General features: G+C 55.7%; 7 protein-coding genes across 7 annotated transcripts; 4 read left to right on the forward strand and 3 right to left on the reverse strand.

Moving 5' to 3' along the window:
* Positions 1 to 63: 63 nt before the first annotated feature.
* Positions 64 to 2,827, forward strand: A1O3_08441 (uncharacterized protein; the record flags this gene model as incomplete). The annotated part of the gene is made up of 2 exons (XM_007738539.1): positions 64 to 310; positions 363 to 2,827. The coding sequence occupies 2 exons, from the start codon at positions 64 to 66 to the stop codon at positions 2,825 to 2,827; spliced, it is 2,712 nt and encodes a 903-aa protein (XP_007736729.1).
* Positions 2,828 to 5,279: 2,452 nt separating this feature from the next.
* On the forward strand, positions 5,280 to 7,291 carry A1O3_08442 (uncharacterized protein; the record flags this gene model as incomplete). The annotated part of the gene is made up of 2 exons (XM_007738540.1): positions 5,280 to 5,865; positions 5,940 to 7,291. 2 exons carry the CDS (start codon positions 5,280 to 5,282, stop codon positions 7,289 to 7,291), a joined length of 1,938 nt encoding a protein of 645 aa, XP_007736730.1.
* Positions 7,292 to 8,603: 1,312 nt separating this feature from the next.
* On the forward strand, positions 8,604 to 12,032 carry A1O3_08443 (uncharacterized protein; the record flags this gene model as incomplete). The annotated part of the gene is made up of 1 exon (XM_007738541.1): positions 8,604 to 12,032. One exon carries the CDS (start codon positions 8,604 to 8,606, stop codon positions 12,030 to 12,032), a length of 3,429 nt encoding a protein of 1,142 aa, XP_007736731.1.
* Positions 12,033 to 12,787: 755 nt separating this feature from the next.
* Positions 12,788 to 14,317, reverse strand: A1O3_08444 (uncharacterized protein; the record flags this gene model as incomplete). Its single annotated transcript, XM_007738542.1, has 3 exons — positions 12,788 to 12,831; positions 12,941 to 14,030; positions 14,102 to 14,317. The coding sequence occupies 3 exons, from the start codon at positions 14,315 to 14,317 to the stop codon at positions 12,788 to 12,790; spliced, it is 1,350 nt and encodes a 449-aa protein (XP_007736732.1).
* A 530-nt stretch (positions 14,318 to 14,847) lies between these two features.
* On the reverse strand, positions 14,848 to 15,471 carry A1O3_08445 (uncharacterized protein; the record flags this gene model as incomplete). Its single annotated transcript, XM_007738543.1, has 1 exon — positions 14,848 to 15,471. One exon carries the CDS (start codon positions 15,469 to 15,471, stop codon positions 14,848 to 14,850), a length of 624 nt encoding a protein of 207 aa, XP_007736733.1.
* Positions 15,472 to 17,322: 1,851 nt separating this feature from the next.
* A1O3_08446 (uncharacterized protein) lies at positions 17,323 to 19,150 on the forward strand (the record flags this gene model as incomplete). Its single annotated transcript, XM_007738544.1, has 4 exons — positions 17,323 to 18,086; positions 18,143 to 18,404; positions 18,476 to 18,811; positions 18,860 to 19,150. The coding sequence occupies 4 exons, from the start codon at positions 17,323 to 17,325 to the stop codon at positions 19,148 to 19,150; spliced, it is 1,653 nt and encodes a 550-aa protein (XP_007736734.1).
* A 114-nt stretch (positions 19,151 to 19,264) lies between these two features.
* Positions 19,265 to 20,289, reverse strand: A1O3_08447 (tRNA (guanine-N(7)-)-methyltransferase; the record flags this gene model as incomplete). The annotated part of the gene is made up of 3 exons (XM_007738545.1): positions 19,265 to 19,806; positions 19,862 to 20,046; positions 20,117 to 20,289. The coding sequence occupies 3 exons, from the start codon at positions 20,287 to 20,289 to the stop codon at positions 19,265 to 19,267; spliced, it is 900 nt and encodes a 299-aa protein (XP_007736735.1).
* Positions 20,290 to 20,723: the final 434 nt, after the last annotated feature.

Raw genomic sequence — 20,723 nt, forward strand, 5'->3', positions numbered from 1 at the left:
CCCTGGCGGCCTCCGTGATGCCGGCCACCAAACCGCAACACCCCAGATCTCCTCCATGCCAGCATGGCCGAATACTCTCCCTCCATTGCCCTGCTTCCGGAAAATGTGCGTCTGAGGATTGCATCGTCTCAGCAGATCACGTCTCATGAAGATGTGATCAAAGGCCTGGTCGAAAACGCGCTAGATGCGAGTGCACGCTCCATTGCTGTTGAGGTGGACTTTGCAAAGGGTTACTTCTCGGTGCGCGACGACGGAATCGGCATTGGAGGAGCCGAGTTTACTGAAGCCGGTCGGTTGGCGAGGCCACATTGTATGGAGACCCCAACCTCTCCTGGCAGTGCACCACTAACCTGGTCGCCTAGGTACATCGAAGCTCAACCCTCCTCACCCTACCTTCGGTCGATATGGTCGCTTTTTGTCGAGCCTGTCTTATCTCTCGCTCCTCTCTATCACATCTCGACAGCAGTCCGAGTTGCGTGCGAACAGGCTGATTCTTCATCGTGGCGAAGTCATTTCACGGCAGCTGGAATTGGGAAGGGAAGATGCTGAAATCGTCGAACACGGTACAACCGTCGTTGTCCATAATCTTTTTGGCGACGTCCCCGTCCGATCGCGGCATACGCTTCAGCGGTATTCCTCTCCGGTGGAAATAGGCAAAGGCTTTGACCAAATTAAAAGAAGACTCGTCGGCTATGTGCTTGCGCAATCAGGATCCTTTGACTTGCGTCTCTGCCTCACGAATGGTAGACGGCAATATACCCATGTCAAGCCCAGGGAGGCGAAAAATGGCCAGGTCACGGTCGATGCCACTGTTTCAACACTCTTCCAGGCCTGGCTTCTGTCCAGTCCTGACTCTACATCATGGAGGCCAGCATCAATCCGGTCCAGCGAGTTCTTCATCCATGCGGTCTTCTCGCTTGAGCCTTGTCCATGCAGAGACATCCAGTATATTTCTGTCGGCCAATTTCCAGTGACTAATGCTCCGGGAAATATGGCCCTCTTCGATGCGATCAATCAGACCTTTCAACACTCGAGTTTTGGCGCTGTCGTCCGAGATGGAAATTTCCGAAGCCACGTGCCTGGCCCCAGCAGTGACATTAATCGAACTCGAGAAGTTATTGGCAATGGGAAAGGCATAGACAGATGGCCGATGTTCTACATTCGAGTTGACGTGATGTCCGAGAATCTCCAGGCATTGATGAATTTGGACGAGGCACCGGCAGAGATTTGCCCTACTATTAGCCGTCTAGTCACGGCTTTGGAAGTGCTGGTGTCTTCCTTCTTGGAGTCACACGGATTCGAGCGTTATTCAACAAGGTTCAGATCAGGAACGAGTCAAACTTCCGCGGTTCGTACGGGCCGGTTCCGCGGGCAAGAGCCTTTACTGCGGTCAGCATCTCAGCGAACCCAAATAGCTAGCCAGGCCCATCAATTGAATAATTGGCATCGTGTGAAGAGCGGACGACACTCGAGTGACAAACCCCTGAATTGTGGGCCTGATATGTTCAAGGGCACCACCAAACCACAAACCCCAACAAGCTCCAATGGAGAGGTCCAACTGTCTGTCGATGGTGTTGGAGAAGATCCAGCAGATCTTGAGAAACTCGATTGCACAGGAACTGAAAATCCTAACGAAGCCAGTGCCCGGCTTTGGACAAACCCGCGTAATGGTCGGATTGTTCCCCTCCATCCACGTACGGGAGCAGTCATGCCCTCCAGGAGCGGTAAAATCGGTCCGCCTGACAAGCCTTCTCCGAGTGATACGTGCTCTGATCATAGTGGCCACGTAGGAGGTCGGTCGAAACCTGCACAAGCGGGAGGCGGTGTCAGCGCAGCTGTTCAGCTCCCACCTCAGCTGTCCAAGTATAGCACGACGCGGTCTTTTCGACGGACAGAGCCACCGATCCGAGCTTTCGCGTGGACACAGCAATCAATGACGGCAAATGGCAAGCATGGGGAGTCTGAGGAATGTGTGCTTTCCAATGCCAGCAACGGACAAGTCACTAAAGATTCCCTTGCCTGCTCCACCATCATCCGGCAGGTGGACCGAAAGTTCGTCCTTGCCATCCTGCCCGCAACAGGGGACAGATCGAATACGTCACACGGAAAGGAGCTCGTTGTGCTTGTTGATCAGCACGCGGCCGATGAGCGCATCAGACTCGAGGACCTATACCGGGAACTTTGTCACCGCAAACGTTGCAACCTCGATAAACCAGTGGTCTTCGAGGTTGGTGATGATGAGGCAAAGCTGTTTGAGGAACGACGGGAGTACTTTGAGAGGTGGTGTTTCACCTACGTAGTGGTCCGGAACCACCGGTCTATACAGCCAGCAGCGAAGCTCAACAAGGGTCCGAGTTGCATGATCAGTGTCACCACATTACCTACGCTAGTCGCGGCACGTTGCCAGGCTGAGCCACACGTCCTAGTCGACCTTCTGCGGGATGAGGTATGGTCGAAACAAGCCTCAAGTTCTCGCTCGCTCTGGAGAGATGTGAGAAATGAAGCAGCCCACGGTGGCTGCCAATGGGTGGCGGAGATTGCCGGGTGTCCAACGGGTGTGCTCGAGATGCTAAAGTCTCGATCGTGTCGTACGGCAATCATGTTCAACGACGATTTAGATTTGGCCGAATGCGGCCAACTCGTCCACCGGCTGGCGCGTTGTGCATTTCCCTTTCAATGCGCGCACGGACGGCCCACTGTCACTGTCCTCGGGGCTCTGGGTGGTCTTGACGACGATCCTGGGTCGGGTCTTGGGGGAATGGAGCCCTGGTGTGGTGACGAGGTTGGGTTTGGAGCCGGCTGGAAGACTTGGACGGCGGGTGGATGAGCTTTGGGGCCGTTCTTGGATTAGACGCATACGGGCGAGAGTTAAGTTGGTGCATTGATTGGATGAAATCGCTGGATGCATGGGATGGAGAAAGATACAGTGCACAAGATACTAGTACAGATTTATATAACCTCAGTCTTCCATGGTCCCGTCGGGTGGTGGTGGTAGTGGTGGTTTGGTTCGGCCGTGCCACGGTGCTACGCCCCATCGATCGCTGGCGCGCCCAAAAATATCATGGCCTCCTAAGCCGCCCCTCCGCGGTTGGGCCGGGTCGGTAAGGTCGGTAAGGTCGGCAAAGTGCCTAGCGCGGTTTCACTTGCCGCGTGTTCACGTGACTGGGTGCGTTCTCCTCGGGCCCGTGCCGCCAGGTGCTGAAGAGACAAGCGACGTGATATGTGCGCGCATGATCCGTCGTCACAACCCTAGAGGCCAATGGCGGACGGCGGCAGAGGGGGCCGCGCAGCAGCTGCAGCATGAGTTGTGCCCATGACCAGGGCCCTACAGGGGAGCCTTCAGCCATCGCATTGACCAGACCGTCACAGACTGCTGGGAATACGACCAAAAGCGGGCCAGAGATGCCTTCCGCCGCCGAGTGACAGCTGCATTCGAGTGATCCTGGATGCTCATACGGCCCTAGAACGAGGCAACCACGGTGCTCAAACGAATCCTTCCACCATTGCCCAATCATTGGGTTGGCTCGTCCTCCATCACATGAATCAACGACTCTGCTCCAGGCTGATTCGGGCGGGAAGTCTAACGCCACCCTTGCGCTCTCTGGAACATGCAGTTGTCCGACAGCAAAGCACTCGACGGACTGGGTGACACTGAACGCAACACCTGTGGCCGGGGCGGGTGAGACTCAGAAAGAGACTGGCGGCCCAAGGGGGGATCGGGTGATGGCTTGCAGAATTGGCGATGTGCACACCATAGGAGGGCGCTGGGCGTGCTGTGTCACTCGAGCACTAAAGGAGCCACCCCGGGAGGAAGAGGGAAGAGGGAAGAGGGAAGGGGGGTTGGGTGGTGATGGTTGTAGCAAGCAGAAGATACCACAACAACACGGGATGCTCTGAATATCCCTCTGGTCGGTCCATCTAGGGACACACCAGCACCCGTATCCGTACTCCGTAGAGCATGCTACACATCAAGCCGCTGCTGGACTCTGCCTCTGCACGGGAGACTAACCGCCACCGCGGTCCTGCTTGGCCTCCGTCAAAGAATGGCGGAGTACTCGCGGCCAGTCAGCGCAGCCGCACTGTTGCAGCACCGGCCGAAGGGGGTTGCGGCAGACGGCAAGCGCCTCCCTGAAGCGCCGGGACGCGTCCCCTTGGAGCTTTCCTACAGTGGCGCCTCAATTTTTCCTCCTTCTAGCGGTTCATCAGCAGGCTGATCCTTGCCTACTGGCCTAGCAGCACCAGGGTCGGACCATGATCACGACCCAGGCCCTGCCGGCCACTCTGTTACTGGCCCTGCAACGCGCTGTGCTGCGGCTGCGACTGGGACTGCGACTGCAGAAAGCGCAGTCCCCAGTCCCCAGTCCCCTCCTCGCTCGCCCTCTGCTCTCTCCCTCGACCTCACTCCTCCTCCCAGTCTTGCTCAACCTACTACCTCCCTCGTCCCAAGTCTGTAAATCCCCCATTGCCTTACCTGGGAGACCTTCTCGCGTCTCTGCATCGCCTGGATCCAACTGCATACAAAGAAGCACTTCGGGCCGCTTCGTCTGCGCCTTCCCACAGCACCCATTCGTCCAACTGCGGCACAGTCCATCCTCCATCCGGCTCCGCCTGCGCTTCTCGCGGCTCCCGCTAACTTTCCATGCCAGTGCATACCATATGAGAAGAGGCCCTTTCACCACCAGCTTAAGTCACTATCGCTGGTGCTATTCAACCCATCGCTCACTGAGGTTCTTCTCTACCTGAAATAGGGCCCGCCGATTGTGTCCTCCAGGCAGGTCAGGTGTTCCCGGCGTCCGCCAGCGCTTCCATCTCCCCCGGCTGTGACAGGCAATAAGCGCCCGGTATCATACTCGCTCCTCGCGTGGGTGTTGATCTCTTGCATTGTTCCAGAGTCACCAGACAGATATCTCCGAGCGCGCTTGAGCCCTGAAGACGTCATCTGCACCGTTCTGGACGAGGGGGTAGCCAGTGGAAGCGCCCGCGTCGTCTCACTCTCCTATGCCTGGCTGATCCTTGTCCAATTCTTGCAATTCAGGAGTTGTCAGGCCGAAGAGGTCTCTGTGTTGGCACTTATATCTCTCGCTCCCGCCCACAAAGCCCAAATTATAAAGGACTCGCCTCCAAGCTCGCAGCAGCCATGCCTCCGCCCAGCCGCAACGCTACTGAGAACGACGTGGCTTCGAGCCCAGAGGCGGCCGGCCCTCGCGGGTTTGTGGCAGTCAATCACGCCTCCAGCAATGGTCGGTCTCATACTTGCATTGAAGAGCATATTACTGACCATGCCGACAGACAGTGACGCCTCCAGCGGACTGTCGTCTCCGCAAGACAACAGGGGCAGTGAACTCTCGTCCCAGACTCCGAGTAGCGTATACCCTCAAACACAGAGCACAGAATTGTCCAGCCACAAGCGGAAGCGGTCTGAATCGGTTGAGCCGGAAAAATATAGTGAACATCAACCGTACGAATACACTCCTTCGCAGCGACCAGAGCCTCACCATATGGCCAATCGAGCACTCCATGTTCTAGGCAGTGTTGATCAAAATGGAGGGGCCTACTACCCGAACCCTAGTCCAGTCAACCAAGATGGTCATCCGTGGCCGACTGACAGGCCGGGTCAAGCATCGAGTTCTTCAAACGGTGTCCGACCGAGTACGTCCGACTCTCAGTTGGCAGAAGCCTTGCAACGGGAAACCGCCGGGCACGAAGATGCCCAACCAAGATCGTGGGATCCATCGCCGAGTTCAAATGGGGATGTGTCCACGGCTGGTGGTCCCAAACGGAAACGCAACTTCAGCAACCGGACAAAGACCGGCTGCTTGACATGCCGAGCAAGGAAGAAAAAATGCGATGAGCAGCACCCGACCTGTAAGTGTTCCTGTTGCCTATCCTGCTCGCCAAACTGTAATCCTGTACATGCTGACCGTCAACCGGCCCGACAGGCGCTAACTGCATCCGAGGAGGCTTCGATTGTAAAGGCTACACGCGAACGAACAGACGCCATATCTGGCCGGCCAACGGTGGCCCGGCCAGGCCCGTCATGCCTCTACAGTCGAAAGATGCGCAAAGTGACGTGTCGGAGGCCCCAACTCCTCATCCTGGCACGAACTCGGAGCCTTCGGGCGCGAGCCTTCCCGCCGCGCCTTATGGGACCGGCCACGCGCGGTCAGGGCCAGTTGAAGACCTCGATGGCCGGCGCCAACAACATTATGCGACCAGTCCTTCTGGTAACGAGCCGCGAGGTCAGCTATCCTATCCTGGACAGCCACAACAATGGACACAACAACAAGCCCAACTATCTTATACTCCAGAGCATCTCCCTCCTCTCTCGGAGCTTGGTCGATCCGAACCATCTTTGAGTGCGCAAAACAGAGACATGCCACGACCACCTGCCCAGGGCGCGATCCATCCTCAACATCCGGCGCCTCCTCTTCCTCAACCGTCGTCACATATATCCCCTCGGCATGCAGTTCTGCAACCAGGCCCACCCACCCTGCCTGCTCCTCCTGCAGGAGCCCAGCAGCAGTCTACCCATTGGCCTCCTCACCAACCGCCTGAATATCGACCGGCCTATGCCAACGCGCCTGTAGAACATCATGATGCCTCCGGCCGCGGACACGTGCGTATGCCGTCCACAGGTTTCGAGAATCCCAAGTCTGGGGCCAGGACCTTCACCAAGGAGGATGTGGAACGTTCCAAGATGCTGAGATGTACGAGCTACAACCATCACGACCAGACTCTGATGAATGAACGTCAACGGTGCAAGACGGCTCTGGCACGATACAACTCTGCCTGCGCGCTAGAGAATGCAGCCAGCCCGGAGGAAATTCACAGCAAGTTGATGAAAGTGTTCGATCCGAGCAGAGACAATACCCACAAGTTTTTCTCTTTCCCTCTCGAGAAAGGCACGCTTGGCCACGGGTCTAGGATCGAAGCGCCGTTCAAGTGCACCTATGGTTACAATATCAAGATCATGGAGGACGTCTTCATCGGCGAAAATTGTGAGATTGACGATTGTGGAAAGGTCGATATTGGGCCTCGGACCTTCATCGGCTCCGGCGTCACCATCTTCACGCAAAGCGTGGGCAAGGATCTGGTCGACCGCAAAGGAACTGGAGCGCCTTGGATAGCGCAACAAGTCTCGATTGCATCGGAAGTGATTATTGGGAAGGGCGCTGTCATCTATCCTGGCGTGTCAATTGGGAGAGGTGCTACCGTGGAGCCGTTTGCGATTGTGCGTGAGTCGCTGGGAGAATTTCAAACACAATACGCGGCTGTTGGGCGTCGGGCCTAAGCAAGTCTAGTTTTTGGTTTCAGCTCGAGCCCACGACGGTCAACGAGAATTATGTCTGGAAGCGAGCACAACGGGTCGGCTCCTAGACGGCACCACACCACACCGCTGCTGGGAAACGGGCTTAGGTGCTCGCAGGAAGCAGGTCGGCGTGCTCGGCTCGCTGCTGTAGACAGTCTTTCTGTCTGATGAATGTGTAACGAAATTTTCTTTGGGAGCTTCAATAATATGGTCGTCGTTGGCAGCAGGTTAGCCCCCTAGCTGTAGAACGACAACCAAAGCGAATGGGATTGGTACTCAGATTCTCAGTCTCTTTCTCATTCTCATTCTCGTACCTTAATCAAGGGGACTCTGGTGACATGACTTGGGTAAACCTTCTCAGTTAAGGTACGGATACATACCTACTGCTAGATAATGATACAGGAACTACGAAAGGACCAGCTCCCCGGTACTTGCAGGTGGTAACACGGCCCATCTTCGTACGTACAGTATTATACAATTACGGAGGACCAGATACTCTGTACGGAGTACCTTAGGAACTCCAAGTGCTCGTTCTAGGCCAGGCCTTTGGGGAAGCCTCAGCCCATAAGCCCCTAAGCCCCTACGAGGTGCCTACCAGTTCCTTAGGTCCCTTAAGTTCCTCAGGTTCCCTGCACCGGTTGCTCCTTCTCGCTCACGGCAGATTAGATCCGTGGCCGTGCTATACATATTCCGTACTCCGGACCACACACTAGTAATTTAGTAGTATCAACCCATCAACCCATGTTCCCTCCCCTACTCTGAACTCCGTACTCCGTTCTCCGTATATCACAATGCTCGACTCGACCCTCCGCTGATCCCTCGCCGCCGTCTACGACGCGACTCGTTTCCATCATTCATACTGTCGACGGCTGTGCCTTCTCTGTACCAATCTGTCTTGCCTCCTCGATTCGGTTGTGTTGTGTTGTGACGCGAGCCGAGCTGCCACCTCCTTTTGGCCCTTGCGTCTGCCAAACCCGCGGACAGCGGACGCCCCTCGCCTCAGCTGCTGCGCTCAAGTTTCTCCCCCTGTTGTGTTGGACACATATGGTGCAGCGGCGCCTCTGGGGCTTCTCAACCCTTCCTGCTCCTCAATTGTCCTGATCGGGCTCACCTTTACACACCCTCCAAGATCTCGCCCTGCGGTCTCCTCGCCTACCCGATTCCCTTCCTTGACACACCACTCCCAGTCCGAACTTTGGAGATCGCCACGCTGTCAAGAGAATGGGTACACCGCATGCCGACATGGGACTATACTGAATACTGACCGACATGAACGACGAGCGTCTCCAGCACCATGCGCAACTCGCAGTCCTCGAGCATTCATGTAGCCCCTCTCCGAATATGCAAAGACGGCGACGAGGGCGGCGCAATGGCCGGCCTTAACGACCCTACTGCTGCGGCAGACAGTTCAAGCCCGACAGCCTTGCTAGAGCCAGACGCGCTCAACGACGCGTCGGGCCCTCCTGCACGATTCCACAACTACCTGCGGGCACTCTACCCGTTCCAGCCCGCCGCTTCCCACGCGTCGACCACAGTCACCCTGCCTCTCGATGCCGGCGACATAATTCTGGTACACTCTGTTCATGTCAATGGCTGGGCCGACGGGACGCTCTTGGAGACTGGCGCCCGCGGCTGGCTGCCTACCAACTATTGCGAGGCTTATGACTACACCGCCATGCGACCGCTTCTCAGGGCATTGACCGACTTTTGGGACTTGGTCAGGTGTGGCAGCGACTCCAATCTGAATCTCTTCCGCAACCAGGACTACATGAGAGGTCTCGTCGCCGGAGTGCGCGCCTTGCTCGAGAGGTGTGGCTGTCTCACTCGAGACTCCGCCTTGGTCAGGGAACACGACGATATTCGGAGGACTCGCAAGAGTCTCTTATCCGACCTTGCCTTGCTTGTCCGCACTGCCAGGCTACTGCAGCAAATGGTGATGGCTCAATTTGCCTACAAGGATCTCGACATCAGACTAGATGACATGCTCCTAAAAGCCTTCCGAATCGTAACCCGGGCGGTCCTTTTCTTTGATGTTTGGAGCGAGCAGACCGCTGCCCTGTCATTTGGCCCGGCGAGACATCAGGATGCTGATGGGCCACCCAGACTAGCAACGGCCTCGTCTTCACCGGCGGCTGATGACACACGCCGGATGGTCCAACAAAGAGGCTCGATATCAGTTGAGGCCAAAGTGGCCGATACCACGACTTGGTCGAAGCGAAACAGCCGCCACTCAACCGACAAGCCAACTTCGGTGCGCCGGCCCTCTTCGACAACCCATCGAATGTCTTATACTCGTGGGGCAAACGAGAAGAACTCCAAGCTCATTTCCGAGTTCCTGCACCGGTCTTACGATGATTTCTTGACCGTTCTTGCCTCGTTCCTGGGTTCTCACATGCAGTCTCGGTCATCCTCCGAGCTGTTGCTGACTACGCAAAATGCCGTGCGTTCCTGTCGTCAGCTGTTTGCGATTGTCGAGACCGTAATTGAGCGAGACTACAGCACCTCGCGCCCCTTGATCCAGGCGAAAGACGCCATGTACTACGCAATCACTGAGCTAGTGCATGCTGCTCGAGAGGTTTTCAAACCCGTCCATTCGGTGGATGGAGATTTGGTTTACTTACCACAAGAGGCCCACAATCTTTTGCAGGCGGCCACCGCCTGTGTGAGTGCTGCAGGTCGCTGCGTTGCCAGGACTAAGGCCACGCTTGAGGAAATTGGCGATTTCGAAATCGAGGATTTGGGGCGACTACTAGGACGGGGTTCGAATGGGACCAATACGCCAGAGCCACCTCACCATGATATCGGACCGCTTGTCGGCCCTCGAGCCTCATTGTCCAAAGCATCTGTCAAGGATATCTCTGAGACGATCAAGGGACGTCCTAGCATATCAATTTCCCTTGACACTACGGGATTATCCTCCACTGGTTACGGCAGCATCCCACCTACGCCAAAGGACAACACGATGACCGACATTATGCGGTCCCCTCCTTTGCCGTCTCCATCGTCCTCGAACCAAGAAAATGCTCCGATGTCTTCCCGGTTCAGTCGGTCACCGGCTGATAAGAGAGCATTTAGGCGGTCCCCGAGAGCACAAGGTGAAAGTACCAGCAGTGACGGCAGCTTTGGTCCACTTCACAGACGATCATATCCGAGCAATCTATCCACCTCCTCCACGCGGGTCGCTTCAGTCTACGGAGAGAGAATTGACTCTCGGACCGACCCATTCGTGGGAAACTCACCCCTCGACGGGACCCTCGGCAGTGGCGGTTACGACGAAGACGCTGAAGCGGAGATATTGGTGAACACTTTCGCCCAGGAGCTTGTTTTCAACCGCGAGGGCTCGGTCGTCGGCGGGACTTTGAATGCGCTGGTGGAACGGATGACGACGCATGATGCTGCACCCGATATGTCTTTCACCAGCACGATTTATCTGACATTCCGCCTGTTTGCAAAGCCAGAAGAGTTCGCTCGGGCATTGGTGTATCGATTCGAATATGTCGGAGCATACCCACAGATAACCCAGCCCGTCCGGCTACGTGTGTACAATGTGCTCAAAGGCTGGATGGAATCTCATTGGAGGCACGACTGTGACGACACAGCCTTGCCTGTCATTGTTGGTTTTGCACGAGAGCAGCTGACGCCAGTGCTTCCAATGGCAGGGAGCAGGATCCTCGAACTGGCTGACAAGGTGTCTTCTGCCCACGGCCCTATAGTGCCCAGAGTCGTGTCGGTCATTGGCAAGACAAATACGTCGTCGGCTGCGTATTTCGACCCAAATGCGCCCCTGCCAGCTCCAGTCATATCAAAAAGTCAGCTCACCGGGTTGAGGGCTTGGAAAATGGGCGGGGGAACCATCAGCATCCTCGATTTTGACCCCCTGGAGCTTGCTCGTCAGATTACACTCAAGACCTCCAAGATCTTCTGCTCGATCTTGCCAGAGGAGCTCCTGGCTACAGAGTGGACGAAACGGACGAGCTCGCTGGCCGTCAACGTACGGGCCATGTCGACACTTTCAACCGACGTCTCCAACCTGGTCTCGGATTCCGTGCTCCAACTGGAAGAGCCCAAAAAGCGGGCTGCGATCATCAAGCACTGGGTCAAGATTGCGAATAAGTGCTTGGAGTTGCACAACTACGACACGGTCATGGCAATTGTGTGCGCCCTGAATTCGACCAACCTCAAACGCATGAAAAGGACATGGGAACTTGTTCCGCACAAAACGACCCAGGTGTTCGACGAGCTCTGCAAAGTGGTGGACGTTTCCCATAACTATACGGTGCTTCGACAGCGTGTTTCATCGCACCTGCCCCCTTGCCTTCCGTTCATTGGGGTCTACTTGACCGACCTCACCATGATTGATTCCGCCAATCCAGCCACACGGCCTCTCGTCATCGATGCTGGCGAGATACCGGTGATCAACCTCGACAAACACATCAAGACGGCCAAGATCATCTCGGAGCTCCAAAGGTTCCAGATTCCATACCGTCTCTCCGAGATCTCGGAGCTTCAGACCTGGATGCAAGACCAATTGATCCGAGTGCGATCCGCCGGCGAAAAGAATTTCCAAATGCAGTATCGGCGTTCCCTGGTTCTGGAACCAAGGGAACCAAACAAGAGTCCGAATCCAGACGCATCGCATACCGGCAAGGATCGGGAAAGATTTGACTTCTTGCACTGGACGCATCTCCTCCAAAAAGAGAAGTCCGTGCCGGTCTCCAGCTGAGAGTTGTTGCTTCAATTGGAATCGTGGCGGCGACCGAAGTGATTGCCTTTCACGAATTGATGGGCATTTGGTTTGTATATGTACAGTATTTGCACGCGGAGCCTTTACGATTTCATGATACCCTGACGACTCTATTTGGTTTCGTTTACACTCTTTGATTTCTGACTTGTTTGGTATCGGTCACGGGCAACAGGAGCTGCCTGCCGGTCAAGTTGCTACGCTTTATACCGGCACGGGATTCCAGGTGTATGGCGATGTGGTTGAGAGCGCGCTGCTAAATGACGGCTCGATGAAGGAATTACAGGATCGAGCGGCTGGTTGGCCGCACAGAACTGTGCTCGGGTCCTGGGAACTTTTGTACAGGGCAAGGATTGACCGGTTCGTCGGGCTGTGCGACGGCGGTATCAGGCCACTTGGTGTAATATCTTCTTCTCTTACGTACTCGATTGGCGTCTAGCTACGATGCTGGACTTGGACCAGGGTGGGATGGCGATGGCGCGCTCAAATCTAATACAGTAAATAGAGCGTCCAACTATACTGTACATTTCATCTCGATTCATTGGCGCCGCATGGATAGGTCAGGTCATGGCGACGAACGGTGTGACCTTGGCGCGAATTTGGTGCTGTAGAGTAGTATAAAGGAGTGTCACGGTGACGTTGTCCTTTTGTATCCTGCATCGACCGACCGGTCGACAGCTACATGCTCCGAGCAGCAGCTCGGCCATGTTCATCTATGGCTAGGCATATATGCGATGCTATCTCACATCTCGCGTGTGTCCGCCAGGGTTTTGCACGGAATCTGCAACGGGTCAGAGTCGGTCAGCAAGGTCGATTCGCAAATGGAAAGGTTGTTTCATTCTTGCATCCTGTACAAGGCACGGCAGGGCACGACATGGCACGGCACTTACAATCGGTGGTGACGAAAGCACGGTCGACTTCGTCCAAGGCTTCAGCACAATACTGCAAGGTCTCGGCGATGTCGTGGGTACGGCGCAAAGGCGTCGCGCCGTCCAGCAAAATGTCGTACTCGGCCCAGACGCCGTCGCCGGCATGGTAGGCCATGACCGATTTGAAGCCGGACACCAGGTTGCTGAAACGGAAACCGAGATAGATGAGTTTCTGGTGCAGGGACTCGTCGACGGCCAGGCCACACAGGCGCGTGACGTTCTCGACGCAGGTGTCGGCCCAGTCGTAGATGATGTACAGAGAAAGCAGGGCGGCGCCCAGGGGGTCCAGCCACCAGACGCCGGCGTGTTTGCCGATGAGCGGGAATAGCAACGAGAGGGTGTTGAAGTAGACGTCGGTTTTGCAGTCCTGGGCCAGAGCCTGCACTTGGGTGGTCTTGATCTTGATGCAGCCCAGTCCGATGAGCCCTTTGAGGCCGACGGTGCCGGCCATGGAGGCAATGGCCAGGGCTGGGAGCGTGGCGATTTCGTGGTTGCCGCTGGGAAGGAGTTTCTCGACGGATTCCTGCAGGACCTGAAGGAACGAGATGACCATGATGATGGAGAAGACCAGAATCCCCACGGGTTCGAACCGCCGTCGGCCGACGGGGAACTTCCTGGCCAGTGCCGAGAGTCTCCACGAGACCAGGCGATTCGTGGTCCAGACAATGGCGGTGCACAGGAGGTCGAGGGCCGAGTCCAGCAGGGAGGCGATGAGGGAGAGCGAGGAAGACTTCAGGGCCGCAACTCCCTTTGCGACGAGCAGGATGATGTTGGCTATGACATTGATGTTGATGGCCCATCTGGCACGCCTGGCGGCTTTTCTTCGCTCCTCCTGCACCTTGTACGGCAGCATCTCTTCGACGTGCTCCTCGACGTGTTGCAGTCTGCCTTCGCGTTCGCGGATGCCGTCGTGGTCGGCGTCGGTATTCATGCTTTCCATCACTTCGTCCGCCACGGCGAGCACAATGGTGTCGACCTCGGCCCACGCGTTCAGCGTCGCATTCTGGCTCTGGTAGAAGTGGCGCAGTTTCTTGTTCTTGATGGCCTTCAGCTGGAGCACGCTTGTTTCAGCCCACATGTCTCCCAGCGAACGAAGGGCCCTTTCCAACCCGTTTGCCTTACCTCCTCGTCACTCTTCCTGGCCTTCTCGAAAGCCCCTTGCTTGACGCCCTTGAGCAACTCGGCCTTCAAGCTGGCCGTGGTTTGGCGGTCCATGGCGTACTCGACCGCATCTCTGAAGCCCTGGAAGCGTCTATACTTGTGGCCCGACTCGAGATCGTCTGGGTCTTTTGGGGTTTCGGGTCGGCGACCGCTATTGAATGCTCGCTTTCCGACCATGACGACTAGCCATACAGCGGCGGCGGTGACGTCGGTGACCAGTGGTTTGAGGAGGACAAGCGGACACGGATACTAGACAGGAGCCGGAATTGGAGACAGGTACCTCGAAGATGCTAGATGCAAAGGTAGAGACTAGGTGCCCGGGGAGCACAAGTCAACAATAACAATGGAAGATGAGAGCTCAGCACGCGACCGAGTTCTTGTTCCTGGATTGTAGGAGGTACGTACTGTACCTTGGTACGTGACTTCTATGACGGCATCGGGTCGATCCCGCAAGCTCCAGCTCCATCCCGGGCACTCCCACTCCAACTCCAACTCTCACTCCAACTCCAACTTGATTTTGATCGGGGTGCGGCCAAGCCAAAAAGCTTGGTGCCGGGCGAGAAAGCTTGCTGTAGATGCCACGGGGAGTCACCTAGAATTAGTCCCTACAGCACTCCGTACACTGTACAGCACCTACATAGGTATCCCTACAATGGAGGAATCGAACCCCCATCTCATGGCTCAGGCTCAGGCTCCAGAACACACCTTCAGTTGTCCAACGTCCCTCCTACCGTCGCCGTCTCAGTCTCTTTGGCTCGGATCCTCGCGATTAGCCGGTCGGCTCGAGTGGTCAAGCTCGCCAAACGCTTCTTGAGATTCCTCGGTTCCGCCGTCTTCGCATGATCGGAAGGGGCACTACACCACGCACTCTGAACGGACGACGGTGCCGGAGGGCTGGGGCTTGCTGAATCGGCGGTGGAAACCGAAACTGAAGCGGAAATGTCTAGGCAATCGGAAACTGGAACCTCCGACAGTGTTTCGGCGGCCTCCATTTCCATTTCATGCATATCGGCGCCATGGTCAACATGGGCAGCTTCTGGCTCTTCGCTCGAGTTCGATTGCGGTCGATTCTGTCTCCTCCACGCCCGCAGCACCTCGAACTTGCCGCCCGGCTGCTGGTCAATCCAGTCGGCGATGACGGCGCTCCGCTTACAAGAGTCACATATGTCGGGGAAGATGTGTGGGTTGTCGCCGATGTCGTCGCAAAGATGATGGGAACAGCTGACCAGCAGATGGGAGGCGACCAGTCTGTCAATCATGTCAGCGCACTGGACGAGGGTCTTGAATTTGGCATGGCCACAGATGTGATGGATGGTATGTGACTCGCACATGTTTGCTCCGAACTAAACGGGGTCTCCAAGGTCCGATGACCGATCTGTTCACGAATGTCAAGAACTCCAGCTCCAGCTCCGTGAGGCGGGGTCGGCGTTACAGAGTGAAGTGAAGTCTGAGAGGATGAAGAAGTCTAGCGGAAGAAGGAGCTGCTTGACTTTGTAGAAATAGAAATAGAAATAGAAATAGAAATAGAAATAGAAATAGAAATACCGCAATGCCCAAACATCAAAGGCAGCCGGATTCAGATGCTCCATGCTGAATTCTTTGTTGCACCTACCAAGAGAAAGAGACAGCCATTGTCACGGACAGACAAAGGTGGCCGGCTGGCAAGGTCAGGGTCAAGGTCTTTCTTTTTTTTGGTCCGGCTCTTCTCTTTGTGAGTTGGAGGGTAGAGGCAATAATAGTAACGAGGTGAGGTGTGACTTGGAGGCAAGAATAGTAACCAGACGAGGTGAGGTGGCTAGAACACAAAGTGTGCATTGTAGTAACCAGACGAGGTGAGGTGGTTAGGACACAAAGCATGTATTGTCGTAACCAGGTGAGGTGGCCCTAGTAGGACACATGGCATGCATGCATTGTACGGAGATGTGTAACGAGTAGCCGGATGGGATGGACGCGTACGTAGTAGAGGGGTATAGGGACCTCGACAGGATCTGACGAGGCTGAGGCTGAGGCTGAGGCTGAGGCTGGACCTCACTGACGCTTAGGGGCTCTCCTGACAGTTGCCAGCCTGGGCCTAAGCCAGTCAGTAGTCACGGTGGTAGTAAGTAGGAGTAATAGTTAGTACTGAAAGAGCGCGCGGGTCCTGCGTCCCAAGATCCTTCCTTGTTCCTCAGGAGCCAACGGACGTGGCCGGACTGGTGGAAGTGGACGAGAAGGTTCCCAGGCCCAACGCCCAAGGTCGAAGGTCCAAGTCCAAGGTCTAATGAGGTCCCAGGTTTCAAGTCCAAGGTCTAACAAGGTCCAAGGTCCAACAAAACCAGCTCCGATGTGACCTTGTTGCGCCACAGCCCCGGAGTGGCATGAGATTATTATTATTATATGTTCTTTTTAGGTCATCAGACCCGGATTGCCTAGTACCAGGTACCTTACCTATCACTATTACGGTGCCTATAGGCGGTACGAGTACAGGCGTCGAAGGCGTGATGCCCCCACTGCACTCTGCACACTGCACTCTGGCCGGAGGGAAATTGAACAAAGAGGCAACTGTTGAGATGAGATATTCAGAATGAATGAGGAATCTCTCCGTCCTGGCTGGGTACCTCAGTTGCTGGTTTTCTCATTCTGACCAGCAGGTCTGAAGCTATGGAAGAGGTCCTGTAGGCAATGTATACTGTCTACTCCGTACTGTGTACTGGATACTGTATGGATCCTGGATCCTGGAGGCAGTCGCGGTGTTCGCTCGGCATCCCCAGTCTCCTGTTTCTTTCTTGAGTACAGAGAGAGTCAGCCTGGACCTGGACCATCATGGTGGGTTCGGTTCTTCGCCGCTCTGGAGTCGCGAGGGTCCTAAGGTGATCGATCCAATGGTGCGGCCATTCACCGGCCGTAGAGTTCCAGGAGCCACAGGGCGCCCTACGACCCTGACCCTGACCTGACCATCATCACTGACACATCCTGACAGCGGAGCACGGACTGACGTATCAATCACTACGAGCTTATGGTGCTTATGGCCATGTTGATTTCTGTTATTCATCATCATCGACTCGCCCGCTGCCACCACGGCCTTCCTTGCAATTTTCTCTTCCATCTCCAGATCGTCCTCTCCTCGCCGGCTCGCTGGTCTGTCGGCCTCCGCTCTCTTCCTACTCCACTGCAGCTGCAGACGTCGCACGGCTTTCACAACAATGTCTGAGGCACAAGAACAAGGACAGGCCCGGCGTCGTTCGTCCCGCATGCCGCGTCGCAGGACCAGCGTCCAGGAGGATGCAGCCATGCTGGCCGGCATGGGGGTCAAGCAGGAGTTGAAGCGCAACTTCTCCCTGTTCTCCATGCTCGGCCTAGCCTTTGCCATCCTGAACTCATGGACCGCCCTGGGCGCCAGCATGTCGTTGGCTCTGCCGTCCGGCGGTCCCGACTCCGTCATCTGGGGCCTCGTCGTCGCCGGCATCTGCAATCTGTGCCTGGCAGCATCCCTGGCCGAGTTCCTCTCGGCATATCCAACTGCTGGAGGCCAGTATCATTGGGTCGCCGTCATCAGCTGGAAGCGCTGGGTCGCCATTCTCTCCTGGATCACGGGCTGGATCAACACCGCCGGCTGGGTCGCGCTGACCGCCACGGCTGGTCTCTTGGGCAGTCAGCTCATCCTCGGCGTCATCTCCCTCATGACGCCCTCCTACGAACCCCATCGCTGGCACCAGTTCCTCATTTACATCGGATACAACCTCGTGGCCTTCCTGGTGAACGCCTTCATGACCCGGCTGCTGCCATGGGTCACCAAGGGCGCCCTGATCTGGTCCATCACCGGCTGGCTGGTCATCTCCATTACCGTCCTGGCCTGCGCTTCGCCCGACTACCAGTCTGGCGACTTTGTCTACCGGACCTTCATCAACGAAACCGGCTGGCCGGATGGTCTGGCCTGGCTGCTGGGCCTGTTGCAAGGAGGTCTCGGGTAAGTTGACCCTGAATCAATCCCACCATCAAATCTGACAAGATCGTCCTCCACAGCTTGACTGGCTTTGACGCGGTATCGCACTGTATTGAGGAGCTTCATGATCCCACGGTCGATGGCCCGCGCATCATGATCGCTTGCGTCCTGATCGGCGTCCTGACCGGCTTTGTCTATCTGAGCGTGCTTCTCTTCGTCTCCAAAGATATCGACACCGTCATCAGTTCGGCCGCAGGTCCCATGTTGCAAATCTTTTATGATGCGACCAGTAACAAGGCCGGTTCCATCTGCTTGCTCATGTTCCCCCTGGTCTGCTTGCTCGTAAGCTCCAGCCCTTTGGCATTTGCACCCTCCAAACCTACTGTGTAGCAGAAGCTGACCCTCGCATGCAGTTCGCCGGAATCAGCATCATGACCACCAGCAGCCGCATGGTCTACGCCTTTGCCCGAGACCGTGGTCTTCCCACCTCCCGCTTCTTTGCCAAGGTCCATCCCAAGCTTGACGTGCCACTGAATGCCCTGTGGTTGACCTTGATTCTCGTCATCATCTTCGGTTGCATTTTCCTAGGCTCCACCAGCGCTTTCAATGCTATTGTCTCAGCTTCCGTGGTGGCTTTGGGTGTTACGTACGCCATCCCACCGGCGATCCATTGTCTTCGAGGTCGCAACATGTTGCCCGCATCTCGACCCTTCGTTCTGCCGACTGCACTCGGGTGGACGTGCAATCTGGTAAGTATGCTTCGCCAGCAAGAATGAACAATGCTGATGCCATCCCAGATTGGAATCGCCTACACAATCCTGACCACTGTTCTATTCATGTTCCCGCCATTCACCCCGGTGACAGGTAGCAACATGAACTATTGCGTGGCGGCGTTTGGAATTGTGCTCGTCATTTCCGTCATCCAATGGATTGTCGACGGTCGAAAGAACTATACTGGACCGCAGATTGATGTTGATGCTTTGAAAAGTGGCGAGGTTGTAGGCATGACTCTGGATGAAAGCAATCCAGAAAAAAGGAGCGACGACACCCTGTTTGGAGAGAAGAAAGAAACCGCCGCCGAGATCTGATAGAATCGATAAGTGGTGGGTCGGAGCCTTGAGGTACCAGCCAACGGTGCTGAAGATTGGTGCTCAGTCGAAGGCGGCCGGCAGCCTCCAAGAAGTGTTGTAGAGACGCTGTAGTCAGCCCGGCCATTCAGGGTTCTCCTTTCTCCTGAAGACGGCGATGTACTTCTGCCCTCCATTCCTCGTGACCTTCTTGGACTCCTCGGTTTCTTGACTCATGGCTTTGACGCAGGGGTCTCGGTCGAGTTCTTCCTGCGTCACCCGTTCCCACAGTTCCTGGGCATCTCCAGCCTCCTCCCCGTCGAAATGCCTGACCATCCAATGATGCAGTTCTTCAACATCGGTGATCGTGTAGACCAGACCAGCCGGTCTCAGGACGTACGCATATTCGGCGTTGAGCTGGGCAGACACAATGCGGGCCTTGTGCTTTCTCTGCTTGAAATGAGGGTCAGGGAAGCATAGAAAGATCTTCGACAGCTGTCCGCGTCGAAAATAATTGGGCAGGAACTTCATGGTGTTGGTGCGGAGAGCGGAAATGTTCTGGTAGAGAGACGGTCCCGGTCCGTCCACGGTAGACTGAGCCTTGTCCTGATTTTGTGCCCGCAGCGCGGCAATTCTGTTGACCACGTAGTCGGTCACTTGAAACCGCAGTTCCATTCCTTTGTAATGGTCAGCCCGCCGGGGACGATCAGTTGGTCTTGTAGATTGACTTACCGAGGATCAGAGAGTCGGGATAGATGGGCGACAGTGCGATGAGGAGGCCGCCAAACCCGCAGCCTATATCTGCAATCTCGATATCTTTGCCCATGACACTCGGTCCGCCGTCTTCTCCTTCGGATTTCGACTTCACAAACGCAGGATAGTGTGTCGACCAGTCCATGTCTGCGGGACTAGCAGGGCTAGACGGGGCCAGACAGATTAGAATCGAGACAACACAGAGTCACCACATGCCAGATCCGTGGCACTTACTAGGTCAAGACATGGTCTGAAAAGGGGTTTGCATGGGCGCGTTGTCTGTAGAACTTTTTCTTCGGCAGCTCGATCTTGCCGCCAGTAGCGGAGGTGTCGCCGCCAGCTTTCAAGTTCGCGTGGGCCTTTCTGTACTCTTCCCGCTTCTGGCGCTTATTTGGAGCCCCGGGCATGATGACGGAGACGACCTTCAAATGATGAAGCTGTCGTTGATGGGAATACTGATCGAGTTAGGGTTAGGGTTAACTCTGAACTTGAAGTGGGAGAATGCTAAAGGTTCGCAGTGCAGGATGTGTAAGCAATATTGCACACCTTGGCGGCCTCAGTAAAGGCAAAGCCGTGCCGCTTTAAACTATTCCTCAACCTCCTGAACCTCATTGCCCTTCGACAGACCCATCTATCACCAGACTATCATGTCGAATCTTGTACTGCAATCTGTTCAAGGCCGCCAAACACACAGACTCAAATGCTGGAAAGATGAAAATGTTGACGGCCAGACCATTCTCCCCTCAAGCAATGCTTGTGTCGCGGGAACCAGACCAGAGAAATGCTTCTTCTCGGCAAAAGACCCTGCTATACAGTACAGACAACTAAGCCGTAGCCCGGA

This window comes from Capronia epimyces (assembly GCF_000585565.1).
Source record: "Capronia epimyces CBS 606.96 chromosome Unknown aczIQ-supercont1.8, whole genome shotgun sequence".
NCBI lineage: Eukaryota > Fungi > Ascomycota > Eurotiomycetes > Chaetothyriales > Herpotrichiellaceae > Capronia > Capronia epimyces.